This window comes from Miscanthus floridulus, chromosome 9, assembly GCF_019320115.1.
Source record: "Miscanthus floridulus cultivar M001 chromosome 9, ASM1932011v1, whole genome shotgun sequence".
Taxonomy (NCBI): domain Eukaryota; kingdom Viridiplantae; phylum Streptophyta; class Magnoliopsida; order Poales; family Poaceae; genus Miscanthus; species Miscanthus floridulus.
In genome coordinates, this window is record NC_089588.1 from 73,913,011 (window position 1) to 73,929,192 (window position 16,182).

The window sequence follows — 16,182 nt, forward strand, 5'->3', positions numbered from 1 at the left end:
TATTCGACAGAGCCGATGAAGTTGTTAGGTCTATGTGGGCACCACTGTTCTGGTTAGTGCTCCTTTTATCTTGGGCTATTGTGTAAAATGTATTGCCATTTATCTCGTACCCTTTGAATGTAAGGAAATACCAAGATGGTTCCCTAAACAATAAGTACAGTTGCTCATCAAGACTCTCGTCACCCTAACATTGTTTTTGCAACCAACCACCAAAAGTTTCCACGTGCTGACGCGTAATTCAGGCTTCAGTCCTCCTCGAGAATTCAGATCGTACAATGTCCTTGTGTACCTCGATATATGGATCCACCAAGGAGGAGTTTTGCAGAACTATGTACTATGCTTTACGGAAATAATCATCCTCCTTGCCAATATATGCTTTCTTCCGTAGTGTTCCCTTTCCACTTAGTCTCCGGTCATGTCGTGATTCAGGAACACCAATTGGGTTGAGGTTAGGAATAAAATCAACGTAGAACTCAATGACCTCCTATGTTCCATAGCCCTTGGCGATGCTTCCTTCTGGCCGAGCACGGTTATGAACATATTTCTTCAGGACTCCCATGAACTTGTTGTGTAGGAACACAGGACCAAGAATACTAATCCCTTTGACCAAGTGAACTATGAGGTGCGTCATAATATTAAAGAAGGATGGCGAGAACACCAACTCAAAGCTGACAAGACGTTGGACCATATCATTCTGTAGCTTTGCTTGATGCACTGGATTGATTGCCTTCTGATAAATTGCGTTGAGGAATGAACATAGTTTCATGATGGCTAATCATACATTTCGAGGTAGAATCCCTCTCAATGCAACCATAAGCAATTACGTCATAAGCACGTGACAGCCATGAGAGTTTAAGTTTAGGAATTTCTTCTCTGCCACATTTATTATCCCCTTTACATTCGAGGAGAAGCCAGATGGGACCTTGATGTTGCTTAGGCATTCAAACATGCTTTCCTTCTCTTCTTTGCTAAGAGTGTAGCTAGCAGGACTTAAGTAATGGCGTCCATCATCAACATTCTCTAGATGTAGGTTCTCTCGTTCTTTCAAATACTACTAGTCCTATCTTGCTTCTAGTGTGTCCTTAGCCTTCCCATACACACCTAAGAAGCCTAGCTGGTTCACACAAAGATTCTTCATCAGGTGCATCACGTCGATCGCGCTACGAATCTCTAGGACTTGCTAGTAGGGTAGCTCCAAAAATATGGACTTCTCTTCCACATGGGTGCATGTCCGTTAGCATCATTCAGAACAAGTTGGCTACTAGGTCCCTTCCCAAAAACTACTTGTACATTCTTGACCATATTGAATACATCCTCACCACTATAGATGTCAAGCTTTATTCGGTGCTCTGCCTTACCTTTAAAATGCTTGCCTCTTTCATAGGGCATGATTCAATGGAAGAAATCGACGATGGCCAATGTACACGACCTTTCGACCTTTTTTCAAAAATATACTTTCCATGTCATCAAAACAGTGTGTACATGCATTATATCCCTTGTTTGACTGTCCTGAAATATTACTAAGAGTAGGCCAATCATTAATAGTTACAAACAATAATGCTCGCAGGTCAAAGTGTTCCTATTTGTACTCATCCCACACACGTACGCCTATGTTGTTCAACAAAAGTAGAAGTTCATCAACTAATGGCCTTAGGTACACATCAATGTCATTGCCAGGTTGCTTCAGGCCTTGGATGAGCAGTGGCATCATAAGGAACTTCTGCTTCATGCATAGACATGGAGGAAGGTTGTAGATACATAGAGTAACAGTCCAAGTGCTATGACTGTTGCTCTACTCCCCGAAATGATTCATGACATCCGTACTTAAAGCAAACCTTAAGTTTCTTGCGTCGTCTGCAAACTTTAGGAATTCTCTATCGATTGCTCTCCATTGGGACCCATCAGCGGGGTGTCTCAGTATATTGTCTACCTTACGGTCTTCTTTGTACCATCGCAGCAACTTTGCATGCTCTTTGTTTCAAAACAAACATTTCAAGCATGGTATTATAGGAGCATACCACATCACCTTGGCAGGGATTCTATTCCTGGGACGTTCACCATCACCGTCAACATCACCAGGGTCATCTCGCTTGATCTCATATTGTGATGCCTTACATACCGGGCATGCATCCAAATTCTCATACTCGCCGTGGTAGAGGATGTAGTCATTAGGACATGCATGTATCTTCTGGATTTCTAATCCCAGAGGGTAGACAACCTGTTTTGCTTCATATGTAGTGGCAGGCAATTTGTTTGCCTTCAGAAGCATCTTCTTTGCGATAGTCAGTAACTCCTCAAATCCCTTGTCAGATATACTATTCTTTGCCTTCCATTGCAGCAATTCTAGTGTGGTACCCAACTTTTTTTGCCCCTTTTTGCAAGTTGGGTATAGCAATTTCTTGTGATCTCTAGCATGCGCTTGAACTTGATCTTCTTCTTTTCACTTTTGCATTCTCTCTGTACATCATGGATGGCCTGACCAAGATCATCAACGGGGTCATCTTCTGCCGCTACCTCTTCTTCAGCCACAACCTCTTCAACTTCCCCCATTGCAGTATCATCAAAGTCACCGTATTCAGCAAAACCACGAATAATAATGTTGTCATCATCCCCTTCTTCTTCATCATCTTCTTCCATTATAACACCTCTTTCTCCGTGCTTAGTCCAACAAATATAGTTTGGCATAAAACTCGACGTAAATAGGTGTTCATGAAGGATCCTTGAGCAAGAATAATCCTTCTCATTCTTACATAGAACACATGAGCAGCACATGAAACCATTCTACGTGTTTGCCTTGGCCACATTTAAGAAATCATGCATGCCCCTCATGAACTCTAGGGAGTGGCGGTCAGCGTTGTACATCCATTGTCGGTTCATCTGCATTACATAACGTACACCATATCAAAAACTTGTAATAACCCATATTATACAACATGCATGATTAGTAGTTAATTAAAAGATCCAAAATACCACACAACTGTTTCACTATCGAATATTAATTTATTAAAGCCTTGATGCAATGTAGACAATCTCAAATAGCACTAAACAAACTAAACATATAATGTACTTCAGCAGAATAAAGATTTTGCGACCAATTCCAACTAAAACAGACAGATCATTCTTCTGCTGGTTCACTGCCTCATCATACAAAGGTGCGCTCTCATCAGCCACCTTAGTCTCCTTTGCAAGAGATTTTTCGACGTGCACAACATACTCTTCCTCCTAGTACCAACCATCACATGATCTAGTGTCATCCCACTAAAATTACAACAACAAATTAAGAACTTTAATCAAAATCATCACAAAAAATTGCTACAAACCATAATAAAACATGACAAAAAATAACTCACTTCGTGATCTGGACACGTGTAGAAGATGCGCCCTTGGTTGACACCCTTCTTCTTCACCCTGTACACCCTCATAGTCTTCTGCTCACACTTGCCACACGCAATTAATTAGAGGGAGGTCTAGCCTCAGTCGCTTAGGGACCCCGTGCGAGGCCGAGGACCTAGAACCAGTCGCCATCTACGACTCTCTATATTCATTTTCATCAACTACTATAATTTTTCATTTTGTGAACCATGAAATTAAATGAGCTATATACATGTCGTACTCAACAAATATAACATGGGGTTCATGAGGCTCAAAAGGCTAACACTGGTTTAACTGTGATTAGCTTTTAATGAGTTATCTTTTAGCAATGGGGTGGCAACAAGTTTATCACAAGCCCATATAAACACATGATCAGGTAAACATGAATAATGAATAGCATAAACAGTAATCATTAATGAACATCTTTATCATCAGTATCATCAGTGTTCATCATCATTAACCATTAATGATCATCTATTCCATAAGGGTTTTGACCATAAGCACGGCTGATATACTAGTTTTACAATCTGCAGAGGTTGTACACTTTCACTGTGAGTCATGATTTATCCTTTCGCCCGAGGTAGCTAATCTCTGGACCCATTTCTAAGGAAGGTCGGCAGGGTTCACTATGAAGCCTTTCAAAGGTTCGTCTAACAAGTTAGGGCCATTAGATTCACTCGGCAAACAGATATAGGAACCCCCCTATCGAATGGCACAATGACACGTAGCCTATACACATAAGAGTAGAGGCTATCCTATACCTGATTCGTCAAGCCATTCTTACACCAATAAAGGTAACCACTAACAAGCTAGAAAAGGTACTCATACTAAGCTAAAGCCAGAGCCATGTAGCCCTCACAGTTGTACTATAAGTCTCGGATGATCACTTACAGATAAGTCCTTAGGGAGAGGAATCTAGAGCACCATAAAAGCAGCCCAATGCTCTAGCCCCCGTGTTCCATGTTGCTAAAAAGCAACTTTTAGTGTTTATTGCATATACCATTAGTCAAGTTACAAGATCATGGTTGTAGTGGAGCACTAGCATCAAACTACCCAATGCAATACCCCATAGGTAACAAGGCACAGGGTACAAAGTACTAGGAAATCTTTAGTGGCAGTCAAGATAGACACATACATCATGAATTAAATTATTAAAGGTATATAGGACAACAAGGAAGATCCTATGCTATACTTGCCTTAAACACCGTTCCTTCAGTAAGCTTTAATCTTCAACGTTCTTCTTCTTCTTGATCACCACGTATATCACACCGACTAGAAAAGATCATAAAGCACCACACAAGCATCCATACAATCATACACGAAGCAAACAACATATCTAAATTAGAACAGTACACCAAACATAAAATCAAAATGAAAAGTTTGTAAAACAAATCTACGTCTTGCTATGAACACACAGACGCGAAAAACACACTAATCGGAGCTACGGTTGAAAAGATACAACTACCGAGAGATCTGCTTATAGGAGAAAATATAAAACTATTAGCTTCATGTGTTTTAATTATATAAAACATATATAAGATATATTATAATTTAAGTCAAATTGAGATTTGAATTATAAAACTAAAGTAAAACAAATCATATTTTATTTATAAAACACAGTTGCATAATTATTATTCAAGATATGATTTAAACCATAAAATTTTAGAAATAGTAATATGGTAAACAATGTTACTAACGCGTAGATCTCGTCACCATGAATCTAACGCAACTTGAATGGGCCAAAACGGAGTTAAAACGTAGAAGATATGATTTAAACAATATTTCCTTTAATAAAATAATAGATTAAATCTAACCTCAAATTTTAAAAGTTGAAACATATCTAACTATAGAATGAACATGTAGATTATGAAATTACGAACCTAACGCAATTTGAACGGGTCAAATCGGAGTTAAAACGAAGAAGTTATGGCTAAAACAAAATCAGTGGCAAATCTGTAAATAAGTGAAAACGTATTTTGGATCTAATCCGATTGAACTACGCTTTCTAGAGATGAAAACGTACTCTAGAAAAGTGCTATGGACTGTGGGTTCGAAAATAGCAAACTGGAGGGGCTCTTTTGCAATGTTGACTGGCGAAGGGGTATTCTGAAATATGGACCGTCGGATCTAATTTGGACGGCGTTGATTAGATCATGGTGGAGGAAATAGGAGATAGCCAGTCGGCTACAGTGCCCGGTGTGGTGGAAGACATGGTCGGCGGCGAGGAACTCGACGGCGTGCGTGATTCAAGGCCTATGGTTCACGGTTTTCAACAGGAACGGCACGGGGTGAAAGAGGAGGTTGAGGCGAGCTCACCTAGCGGCTTCCCACAGAGGATTGCGGGTCCGTGGTGGCACGCGGCTTGGCAGGTCGACGGCAGACGATGGTGCTAGGTGGCGGCGCGGCTGTGGGGCTCGGCTGCAGCATTGGTGCGGGATAGGGGGGTGGCGGCCACGGGCTCACTATTTATGGCGTTGGCGCGGCTTGGGAAGCACGCAACCGAGCGAGGCGGGGCGAGCACGGACTCTCGGGTGACGGCGACGGTGAGTCCCAGCGGAATACGGCACGAGGAAGAAGGATGAAGCTGACAGGCGGGCCTGGGGTTGTCAGCGGGGAGGGAAGAGAGGAGAACGGCGCGGCTGGGCCTTCAGCGAACTGGGCCAGCGCGGAGCGGGCGCGGGAGATGGCCCAACGCGTGGGAAAATGGCCAGCACAGAGAGCAGAACAGGCCGCGGCGCTGGGCAGCGGCGGGCGACGCTAGGCCGGTGACTGCGCGGCTTCACTTTGGCTGGGCCGCGGCCGTCGGCACAAGAGGAAATGGCGCCACACGGGGAGGAGGACGGGCCACGCTGCTGCCTGGGTCTGTGCGCTGACGTGGGCTGGAGGGAAAAAGCAAACTGGACCATGCAGGCTGAAAGGGAGAGAGAGGAGGAGAGAGGGTTTTCTCTTTTTTTCCAAATCTTTTTCTAATTTGTTTTAAAAACCAAATTCAAATGTAAACCAAATCCGATTTGAATAGGATTTCAAATACCCTTTTCAATTCAAACATAAATGAGAAATTTTGATAAGTTTTCAAAAATAAATTTTACAACTTTTTAAATTCTTTTATTTTCTAATTCTCTTTTCTTTCATTTCTTTTACTTCAAAGCCATTTTTAATTTCATTTGCAAAAACAATTTAAACCACTCAATCAAATTCATTAAATGCAAGGGCATGTATGCACAAACATGTTGCTACCTCCTATGATAAATTTTAATTTAATGAAAAATTTTGTTTTCCTATATTTTTATGAGCACAAAAATACAAAATTAAATCATTTTAACTCTATTTTCAAAAGAGGCAAATTTTGGGGTATTACAATTCTACCCCCTTAAGATGAATCTTGTCCCCGAGATTCGGAAGACGTCGACTAGGAGATGGGAACACTCCGTCTTTGAATTCTTCTTTACTTCCTCATGCAGTTCCATCGTCTTGATAAGGATCCACTTTACTTTGCATACCTGTTGACCTTACTCCAAGTAACTTGCCTAACTAATTCCAAGATTTTGACAGGCACCTCGATCAATTCTCAGGTATCTCCAATCACTAGGCCACTTTTCCCTTTTAGTCCATAATATCATTTCTTTTTCTTAAAATATTCCCTTCCAACAAAGACTGACTAATCTCTTGGTCAGAAGGGGATTCTACTACCAATCTTTAAAACATTAATTATTCCGGTTAAGTTCCTTGATCTGGGAATACAACTCTTAATCCTTGGTGTCACCTGAACCTTCTTAGCACAATTCTCCGTTGCTAAGGGCATCAGCCATGACTTTGCTTCTCCAAGTGATAGCACTTTTCCAAGTCATAATCCATTTCATTCCAACGAGGATAACACAAGCTCAAGACCAACTTAATTGACAATGTCTTGTTTATTCTTGTGACCCTCCTATATGTCATTTTTTCTTACATAAGGACGCATCCCACACCTTGACAAGGTGCATCATTGTAGATATGAAGCTCTTTTCTGAATCTGGCAAGGCTAATACATAGGTTTTACTTCGACCTCTTCTTAGACTCCTTCAAACACTTACCTAAAGTTTCTTTATCCAAACTAACTTGAAAGCTTCTCTAGTAGCTCTATCAAAATCTTGATGATCTTGGTTAAATCTCCCTTGAACCATTAATCAAAACTCATTGAAACTCTGAGTTTCTATCACATCTTTGGGTACCACCACGCTTCTGCTACGTAAACTAGAACATAGGACACTTCATCTTGCAAATTCTTCAACTTGGCTACCCCCTTAAGAAAATATAACTAGGGGACACCAAAGTATAGCTTGCACCTCCTTCTAGATGAGCTAACTAGTATCAAGATGTTCTGACATCCCAACGATACTCTTGTGTATTGGCAAGAAATCTGAAATTCCTCGCGGGATGAAAAATAGTAGTGCAGTAAAACGGCTGTAACTCTCATTATGTTAATCCAATGATAATGTAGCTTATACCGTTGGAAATCTTATAATATAAGATTCTCCACAACTTCCTTATAGAACACTTTTCCAAATTCTGCAGTTAACTTGGTCGAAAATAGTACACAACAGAAATGGTTCCAGGTTCCAAACAGCACAAATACATCGCCTTGTGATTTTCGTATCTCCATAACCAAAATAGCTATCAGGGTGATTCTTGTTCTCAGAGAATGATATTGAAGTCTACTATTGTCTAGAATTTTCTCATGATTTTTGTCATCTTAGATTAAAGATATAAGCCAAAGAGTGCAGGCTGCTACGAAAAGACGGGATAGGGAAAACAGAAGAAAATCAAAACCCGACTATTTATTTCACTAATCATTATACCTTAGGCCTATAAGCTAAATGAAATTGTAGGAACACCCAACAAGATCATTGCAGTCATTACAAAGATCCAAAACAATCATAAGCATAATGACAATTCAACAAGCAATAAAGATGCTCAATTCAATCATTGACTCAACTTGCGATACTATTGTCCTCATTGTACTAGGGGTAACAATCCTAAGACTTATCTTTAGATTACGCAAGAAGGTGATGAGGGATAGTTCTAAAAGCATATCAAATCAAGGGGTGAAGATAAGAACAAAGACTTCAAAATAAGCACCAAGGTAGAGATGAATAGCAAGGGTAGAGATATAGTAGAGAAGAAAATATCAAGGTTCAGAGAGCAAAGGTTTTTGTAGCAACTTCTAAACCTTAAGACGACCAGTTTCTACTGGGCTTGCGTCCTACAGTTAGCATTGCTCTGATACCACTTTGTAGCACCCGATTTTAAGGACAAAACTAGATACACACCATATGTGAGCCCAGGAAGTCAAATCTCACATATAGCTACAAATAAAGATAATATCAAAAGACAATGCTTAAATACATAGCATATTAGTATAAAGATTATAACCTCAGAGTATAGACAGCGGAAAGATAACTCCGATCTTCAGGCGAAGACTCCAAATCCACAGGGATAACAGACTGGTTGACCACAAGCCTAATTCCTCTAAACTCTAGCAATTTGGTACCCATCCGGGATTTTTCCAAAGATTTAAAAAGTAAAGCAAGCGTAAGTACATGTCATACTCAACAAATATAACATGGGGTTCATGAGGCTCAAAAGGCTGACACTGGTTTAACTGCGATCAGCTTTTAATGAGTCGTCTTTTAGCAATGGGGTGGCAACAAGTTTATCACAAGCCCATATAAACACATGATCAGATAAATATGAATAATGAATAGCATAAACAGTAATCATTAATGAACATCTTTATTATTAGTATCATCAGTGTTCATCATCATTAACCATTAATGATCATCTATTCCGTAATGGTTCCAAGGCCGCTCATGACCGTGAGCACGGCTGATATACTAGTTTTACACTCTGCAGAGGTTGTACACTTTCACTATGAGTCGTGATTTACCCTTTCGCCCGAGGTAGCTAATCTCTTGACCCACTTCCAAGGAAGGTCGGCAGGATTCACTATGAAGCCTTTCAAAGGTTCATCTAACAAGTTAGGGCCATTAGATTCACTCGTCAAACAGATATAGGAACCCCCCTATCGAATGACACAATGACACGTAGATTATACACATAAGAGTAGAGGTTGTCCTATACCCGATTCATCAAGCCATTCTTACACTAATAAAGGTAACCACTAACAAGCTAGAAAAGGACCTCATACTAAGCTAAAGCCAGAGCCATGTAGCCCTCATAGTTGTACTGTAAGTCTCGGATGATCACTTACAGATAAGTCCTTAGGGAGAGAAATCTAGAGCACCATAAAAACAGCCCAATGGTCTAGCCCCCTTGTTCCATGTTGCTAAAAAGCATCTTTTAGTGTTTATTGCATATACCATTAGTCAAGTTACAAGATCATGGTTGTAGTGGAGCACTAGCATCAAACTACCCAATGCAATACCCTATAGGTAATAAGACACAGGGTACAAAGTACTAGGAAATCTTTATTGGCAGTTAAGATAGACACATACAGCATGAATTAAATTATTAAAGGTGTATAGGACAACAAGGAAGATCCCATGCTATACTTGCCTTAAACACCGATCTTTCGGTAAGCTTTAACCTTCAATGTTCTTCTTCTTCTTGATCACCAGGTATATCTCACCGACTAGACAAGATCATAAAGCACCACACAAGCATCCATACAATCATACACGAAGCAAACAATAGATCTAAATTAGAACAGTACACCAAACATAAAATCAAAATGAAAAGTTTATAAAACGAATCTAAGTCTCACTACGAACACACATACGTGGAAAGCACACTAATTGGAGCTACGGTTGAAAAGATACAACTACCAAGAGATCTGCTTATAGGAGAAAATATAAAACTATTAGCTTCATGTGTTTTAATTATATAAAAAACATATATAAGATATATTATAATTTAAGTCAAATTTAGATTTGAATTATAAAACTAAAGTAAAACAAATCATATTTTATTTATAAAACACAGTTGCATAATTATTATTCAAGATATGATTTAAACCATAAAATTTTAGAAATAGTAATATGGTAAACAAAGTTACTAACGCGTAGATCTCATCGTCATGAATCTAACGCAACTTGAATGGGCTAAAATGGAGTTAAAACGTAGAAGATATGATTTAAACAAGATTTCCTTTAATAAAATAATAGATTAAATCTAACCTCGAATTTTAAAAGTTGAAACATATCTAACTGTAGTATGAACATGTAGATTATGAAATTACGAACCTAACGCAATTTGAACGGGTCAAATCGAAGTTAAAACGGAGAAGTTATGAATAAAATAAAATCAGTGACAAATCTGTAAATAAGTGAAAACGTATTTTGGATCTAATCCGATTGAACTACGCTTTCCAGAGAAGAAAACGTACTCTAGAAAAGTGCTATGGACTGCGGGTTCAAAAATAGCAAACTGGAGGGCCTTTTTTGCAATGTTGATCGGCAAAGGTGTGTAATGAAATATGGACCGTCGGATCTAATTTGGACGGCGCTGATTAGATCACGGAGGAGGAAATAGGAGAGTCGACCAGCTACAGTGCCCCGTGCGGTGGAAGACATGGCCGGCAGCGAGGAGCTCGACGGCGCGCGTGATTCAAGGCCTACGGTTCACGGTTTTCAATAGGAATGGCACGGGGTGAAAGAGGAGGTTGAGCCGAGCACACCTAGCTGCTTCCCACGGAGGATTGTGGGACCGTGGTGGCGCGCAGCTTGGCGGATCGACGGCAGACGGCGGCGCTAGGTGGCGGCGCGGCTGTGGGCGCTCGGCTGCAGCGTTGGTGCAGGATAGGGGGGCGGCGGCCATGGGCTCGCTATTTATGGCGCTGGCGCGGCTTCGGAAGCACGCAACCGAGCGAGGCGGGGCGAGCACGGACTCCCGGGCGACGGCGGCGGCGAGTCCAGGCGGAATACGGCGCGAGGAAGAAGGATGAAGCTGACAGGCGGGCCCGGGGTTGTCAGCGGGGAGGGAAGAGAGGAGAACGGCGCGGCTGGGCCTTCAGTGAACTGGGCTAGCGCGGAGCGATCGTGGGAGATGGGCCAACGGGGGGAAACGGCTAGCACAGAGAGTAGAACAGGCCGTGGCGCTAGGCAGCGGCGGGCGACGCTGGGCCGGTGACTGCGTGGCTTCACTTTGGCTGGGCCACGGCCGTCGGCCCAAGAGGAAACGGCGCCACACGGGGAGGAGGACGGGTCGCGCTGCTGCTGGGCCTGCGTGCTGACGTGGGCCGGCGGGAAAAAGCAAACCGGACCTTGCAGGCCGAAAGGGAGAGAGAGGAGGAGAGAGGGTTTTCTCTTTTTTTTCCAAATCTTTTTCTAATTTGTTTTAAAAACCAAATTCAAATGTAAACCAAATCCAATTTGAATAGGATTTCAAATACCCTTTTCAATTCAAACATAAATGAGAAATTTTGATAAGTTTTCAAAAATAAATTTTACAACTTTTTAAATTCTTTTATTTTTTAATTCTCTCTTCTTTCATTTCTTTTACTTCGAAGCCATTTTTAATTTCATTTGCAAAAACAATTTAAACCACTCAATCAAATTCATCAAATGCAAGGGCATGTATGCACAAACATGTTGCTACCTCCTATGATAAATTTTAATTTAATGAAAATTTTTGTTTTCCTATATTTTCATGAGCACAAAAATACAAAATTAAATCATTTTAACTTTATTTTCAAAAGAGGCAAATTTTGGGGTGTTACATGGTAGCTCCAACCGAGATTGGAGGGTGACCTTTAGTCCCGGTTTGAGCCACCAACCAGGACTAAAGGTTCCCTCCTGCTTCGCTCCTGCAAAAGCTGTAGTTCTAGCCGTTGGGTAGGTGACTTTAGTCTTAGTTGGTAGCTCCAACCAAGATTAACCGTTTCTTTAGTCCTGGGTCAAAAATGGGTGGGATTAAAGCCTAGAACCGAAAATCTGCTCTCTACTGGTGTCAGATGCCAAACAAGATAAGTAAACAAGCAACGAATGATCCAGATTATCACATACATATGCTATCTGGAACGCAAAAAGGCTTATAAGCTCATGTAAGGGAAGGTGAAGTGAAGTAGAATGGTGTAGTTGAACTAATGAAGGGCATACATCAATTATAGACATACACATACCCATAAACCTTCGTACGTGCAAGACCAGTTTCCTTCTCCCAGGATGTCCAGTAGCACTCCAGACGCTTGGAAATTGTGCTCCATGGTAGGAAAACAGTTCTTCCCGTAACCAAAAAAAGGTTCATGCCAACAAATTCCCCATCAAAAGAAAAAACGGATCCACCTTCCCAAGCCTAATAACACAATAACGGTGACAGGCAACGAGGGTTAGACTTGAACAAAATGTAAATGGTATGGAACAAGAGTTGAATATAAAATAATATTCATTTTTACTGCCTGCATGCTACAATAAAGGAAATGGAATAAAATGGTCATATCGCCATGCAAGTGCACCTCTGAGATTTTACTGTCAAGATGTTTATCATTCTTTGATACCCTTAATTCACCACCCAATTCCACAATCCTGGCCATTAGGTCACCAGAGACATCACGCCCAACTACACATGCCTCACCATAGGGAGATTCCAGCACACGGTGGAAAATTCCAACATGAACATCGAGGAAGCTATCGACGTTGACAACAGCAAAGTTGTCATCTAAATCATGTTCATCCAAAAAAAAAACCTGTACACTTTCTTGCCTTCATGGCGCACTTCAATCTACAAAACAATAATAATGCAAGAAATGGTCACGCAATGATCAGAAGCAAACAAACTAGTAAAAGGATGAATGTCAGAGCCAACCTTTAAGTCATAATAGTGTTCGTTTGTTTTACCATGAAAAGCTCTAACCAAACTTGCTGAAGTCAGAAACCTTGTAAGGTTGTGCCCCTGTCGTGCTATAGCTATGCCCGAGCATGAAAACAAGGTTATGTCTCCTACAGAAGATTGCAACTAGAATCATTTAACTGGTAGTGTTTCAACATGTATATTTGTTGAAAAACTAAGAAGACTACAGTAGCATTATAATCACCATTGCACAAAGAAATTGAGACGACACTTTTACAAAAATCTGATTTAACCTGATCAGATAGCTTAGTGAAAACATCTTGAGTACAGTCCTCATCATGCAAGCGACCTAGTTGAAGAAAAGAAAACATTAAGGCAACTGAGAATGCTCAGATGAACTGTGGAAATGTGGGGAAAACAGAGGAAGAACTAGCAGACCTGAGACCCACTCGGTCTTGCAAGCTCTTCTGTTCTTATGAAAGCTTCTAGTGAAATGACCACCGCTCCTCTTAGCTTTCCGCATCGTTTTCAAGGCTGAAGCAGGATTATTTTAGAAATATAACGAAGGGGCAAATATGGGGGTCATAAGCAGTAATAAAGCAACAATGTAAAACTATAACCAACCAACCAATCAAATCAAAGGAATGCTAATAAAGCCCTTATGTCAGGCCTGAAAGACAAACGTTGCTAATTTTAATCGGGGTCCCCAAAGAAGTTGGCCAAAGAGCATAATTTCTTAGCTCAACTACCAACTATAGCATTGAGTGCTGACATGAAAATGCCTGATACACTCTACACTGTTACACCTGATGTATTGGAAGATTTTGTCCAGCTGTAGTTGAAGTGTCAATTTGCTCCCCCAAAACATACATCAATGCTATCTTGGAGGAAAGGGCATTACCGCATACACCTGAAAGAAAAGAGCTCACTTAAGAGTACACTGGTCTTAAGGTAGTCAAAACTAGGCTTTACCGTCCACTGGACTATATGTTCTCTACTACTACTGGACATACAAAACTACCATAGAAGCAGTCAAGAAGCCATATATGCAGCGCACAAATGAACAACAACTTTCTCACTTTAAAGATTTTCTCGTCTGCCTAAAAGAGGACATGCAAACATGTAGGGAGATTTAGTAACAGAAAAAGGGAAGGGGAACCATGCAATAACCTAGTAAGAAACAAGGCAAGGCTAGCTCTTAATATGCTGCACTGAAATAAACCCCCTTGACAATTCAAAAGGAATACTATCGAACTAATCTGAAACTGTACATAGATTCTTTGACCTTATTTGTAGACAAACGTTTGTATACTTGATCACCAATATTGTACCACCCCACCCAATCAAGAGGATCTTGTTGAAACAAGTCGATCCGCTAAAGCCCAAGTTACAATCAGATGGACACATGTAATCGGCTGATCTAGGGTTTTAGGTGCCTCGAGTCACACAAGAACAGGGAAAGGGATGAGGAGGGTCATGCGCGTACCTTGGAAGTCGTAGAGAGGCACGGCACCGTAGCAGGATCGCCCGGTCCATCCCTCGCCGGCAGGGTGGGGAGAGAGGGGGAGAGAGAGAGAGAGAGAGAGCGCGCGCTCAGGGCGGCAGGGGCAAGGAACTGAAGTAGCGGCAGGATGAAGTACCAATTTCACGTGCCGGGCTCGTATGCGTGCAAACATGGCCTTGCTACGTGCCGTTGGATTTGTGGCCAGATGCGCTCCGGAAAGCCATGGCACAACGTCAAAAATAACCGAACAAGAAAGCCATGCTAAAACCAAAGACAAAAAAAAGGGACAAGAGCGTGTGTTTGGATGGAGGGGTGATGTGGGCTGGGGCAGGTTGGATCCACATTTAGCAGTGTTTGGTTGGTGTGGTTTGGGTTTGTCCCCCGTAAGGAATATGCCGTGCAGATGCGGGTTCGATCGATTCCTCGGAAACGAAGGAATCAGAGCGACCCACTTCGCTCGTCACGCGTCTTGCACTCTTGTGCAGTGGTGGCGGGGCTCCTATGCTGGCGAGCAGCACCTTCTGTGCGGGCGACCAGCCTCCTGAGGGCGGTGGTGGCGCAGCTCCAACGAGCAGCGACGGCGGAGGTCGAGGAGCGGCGGGCAGCGGTCGAGGTCGTGCTCTAGCGGGCGGAGGGCGTGGCTGCTCGGCGTGCACTGAGGCGCGGGACGGCCCAAGGAGCCTCGGCGCGTGGTGGCGTGGGGCGGGCTCGAGCTGTGCTTGGCCAGCAGCAAGCGAGCATAGGACGCAGCCACAGCGGTGGCCAGCTCGCACCAGCGGCGGGGAAAGGGAAATGGCAGAGGAAGGGGGAAGAAGAAGAGCGACAGTACAACGTGCGGGTCCCACATGTCAAGTATCAATCCCACCAAACCTTATCCCTTCATCCAAACAAAAAAACTAGGATAAACCCAACCCTGTAAACCAAACAGGAAATGGGTTAAACCCATTCTAAAAAAACAGGGTTTGGTCCAATTCATCAAACACATGGTAACTCTCCAACTCTACCTAAGTCTGGTTTTCATTCTGAATGGAAAAACCCAACATACTTCACCTATCCAAACTATATTCAATTTATTTATCTCCGGTGCTAGGTTTCATGGAGTTTTTTTTCTTGTGTCGAGCCACGTCAGTAATTGTTTCATAAATGTATCAATTCACTATTTTTATTTACAAGTTACCGAATTTTCTCATAACCTTGCGGTGTTACTAAATATATTTCCATGTTAACCATGTCACTGACCCTTTTTTGCACATCAACATTGGTGTCACTATTTTTCTTCTCAAGTACGCCAAGACGCTAAATGTTTTCAAGTGTACCCAAGTCGCAAAAAATTCCCGAAGTGCGCCATGATACTAATCTTTTTGTCATATAGTCAGCCATATTTACTTAGATTTTTCATGCATGGCTACTTTTCTGTTGAAACCATCGCTAGCTACATTAGGGAATGGCTTTGGCAACAATGGAGTAAATTTCGCTTGTGTATCACTCAACCGGTAGAAAAATGACACGTAGCAAAAATA

General features: G+C 41.8%; 1 protein-coding gene across 9 annotated transcripts; it reads right to left on the reverse strand.

The window, feature by feature from the left end:
• Window positions 1-1,506: 1,506 nt before the first annotated feature.
• LOC136483801 (uncharacterized) lies at window positions 1,507-15,619 on the reverse strand. 9 transcript variants are annotated; one of them, XR_010765648.1, is made up of 8 exons: window positions 14,645-15,616; window positions 13,597-13,692; window positions 13,403-13,507; window positions 13,174-13,307; window positions 12,824-13,089; window positions 12,491-12,663; window positions 3,351-4,644; window positions 1,507-2,877 (listed from the first exon to the last, which is right to left on the reverse strand). XR_010765648.1 is itself a non-coding variant. In XM_066480968.1 (5 exons), exons 1-5 carry the CDS (start codon window positions 14,832-14,834, stop codon window positions 13,027-13,029), a joined length of 588 nt encoding a protein of 195 aa, XP_066337065.1. In that variant the 5' UTR covers window positions 14,835-15,616; the 3' UTR covers window positions 12,705-13,026. The 9 variants fall into 9 exon arrangements, 1 of the variants encoding a protein (XP_066337065.1); XR_010765649.1 differs by lacking the exon at window positions 3,351-4,644 and adding an exon at window positions 9,928-10,003; XR_010765653.1 differs by lacking the exon at window positions 1,507-2,877 and adding an exon at window positions 2,966-3,258 and having other exon boundaries at window positions 13,452-13,507; window positions 14,645-15,619.
• Between the last annotated feature and the right edge of the window lie 563 nt (window positions 15,620-16,182).

Bases quoted from the DNA above. Each gene is read 5' to 3' on its own strand.
- LOC136483801 (XM_066480968.1), bottom strand. From the start codon at position 14,834: ATGTTTGCACGCATACGAGCCCGGCACGTGAAATTGGTACTTCATCCT. The intron at 13,508-13,596 runs GTCTGCTAGTTC...TTCTTCAACTAG, and splicing joins CAAGACCGAGTGGGTCTCAG to GTCGCTTGCATGATGAGGAC. The intron at 13,308-13,402 runs GTGATTATAATG...AATCTTCTGTAG, and splicing joins CTCAATTTCTTTGTGCAATG to GAGACATAACCTTGTTTTCA.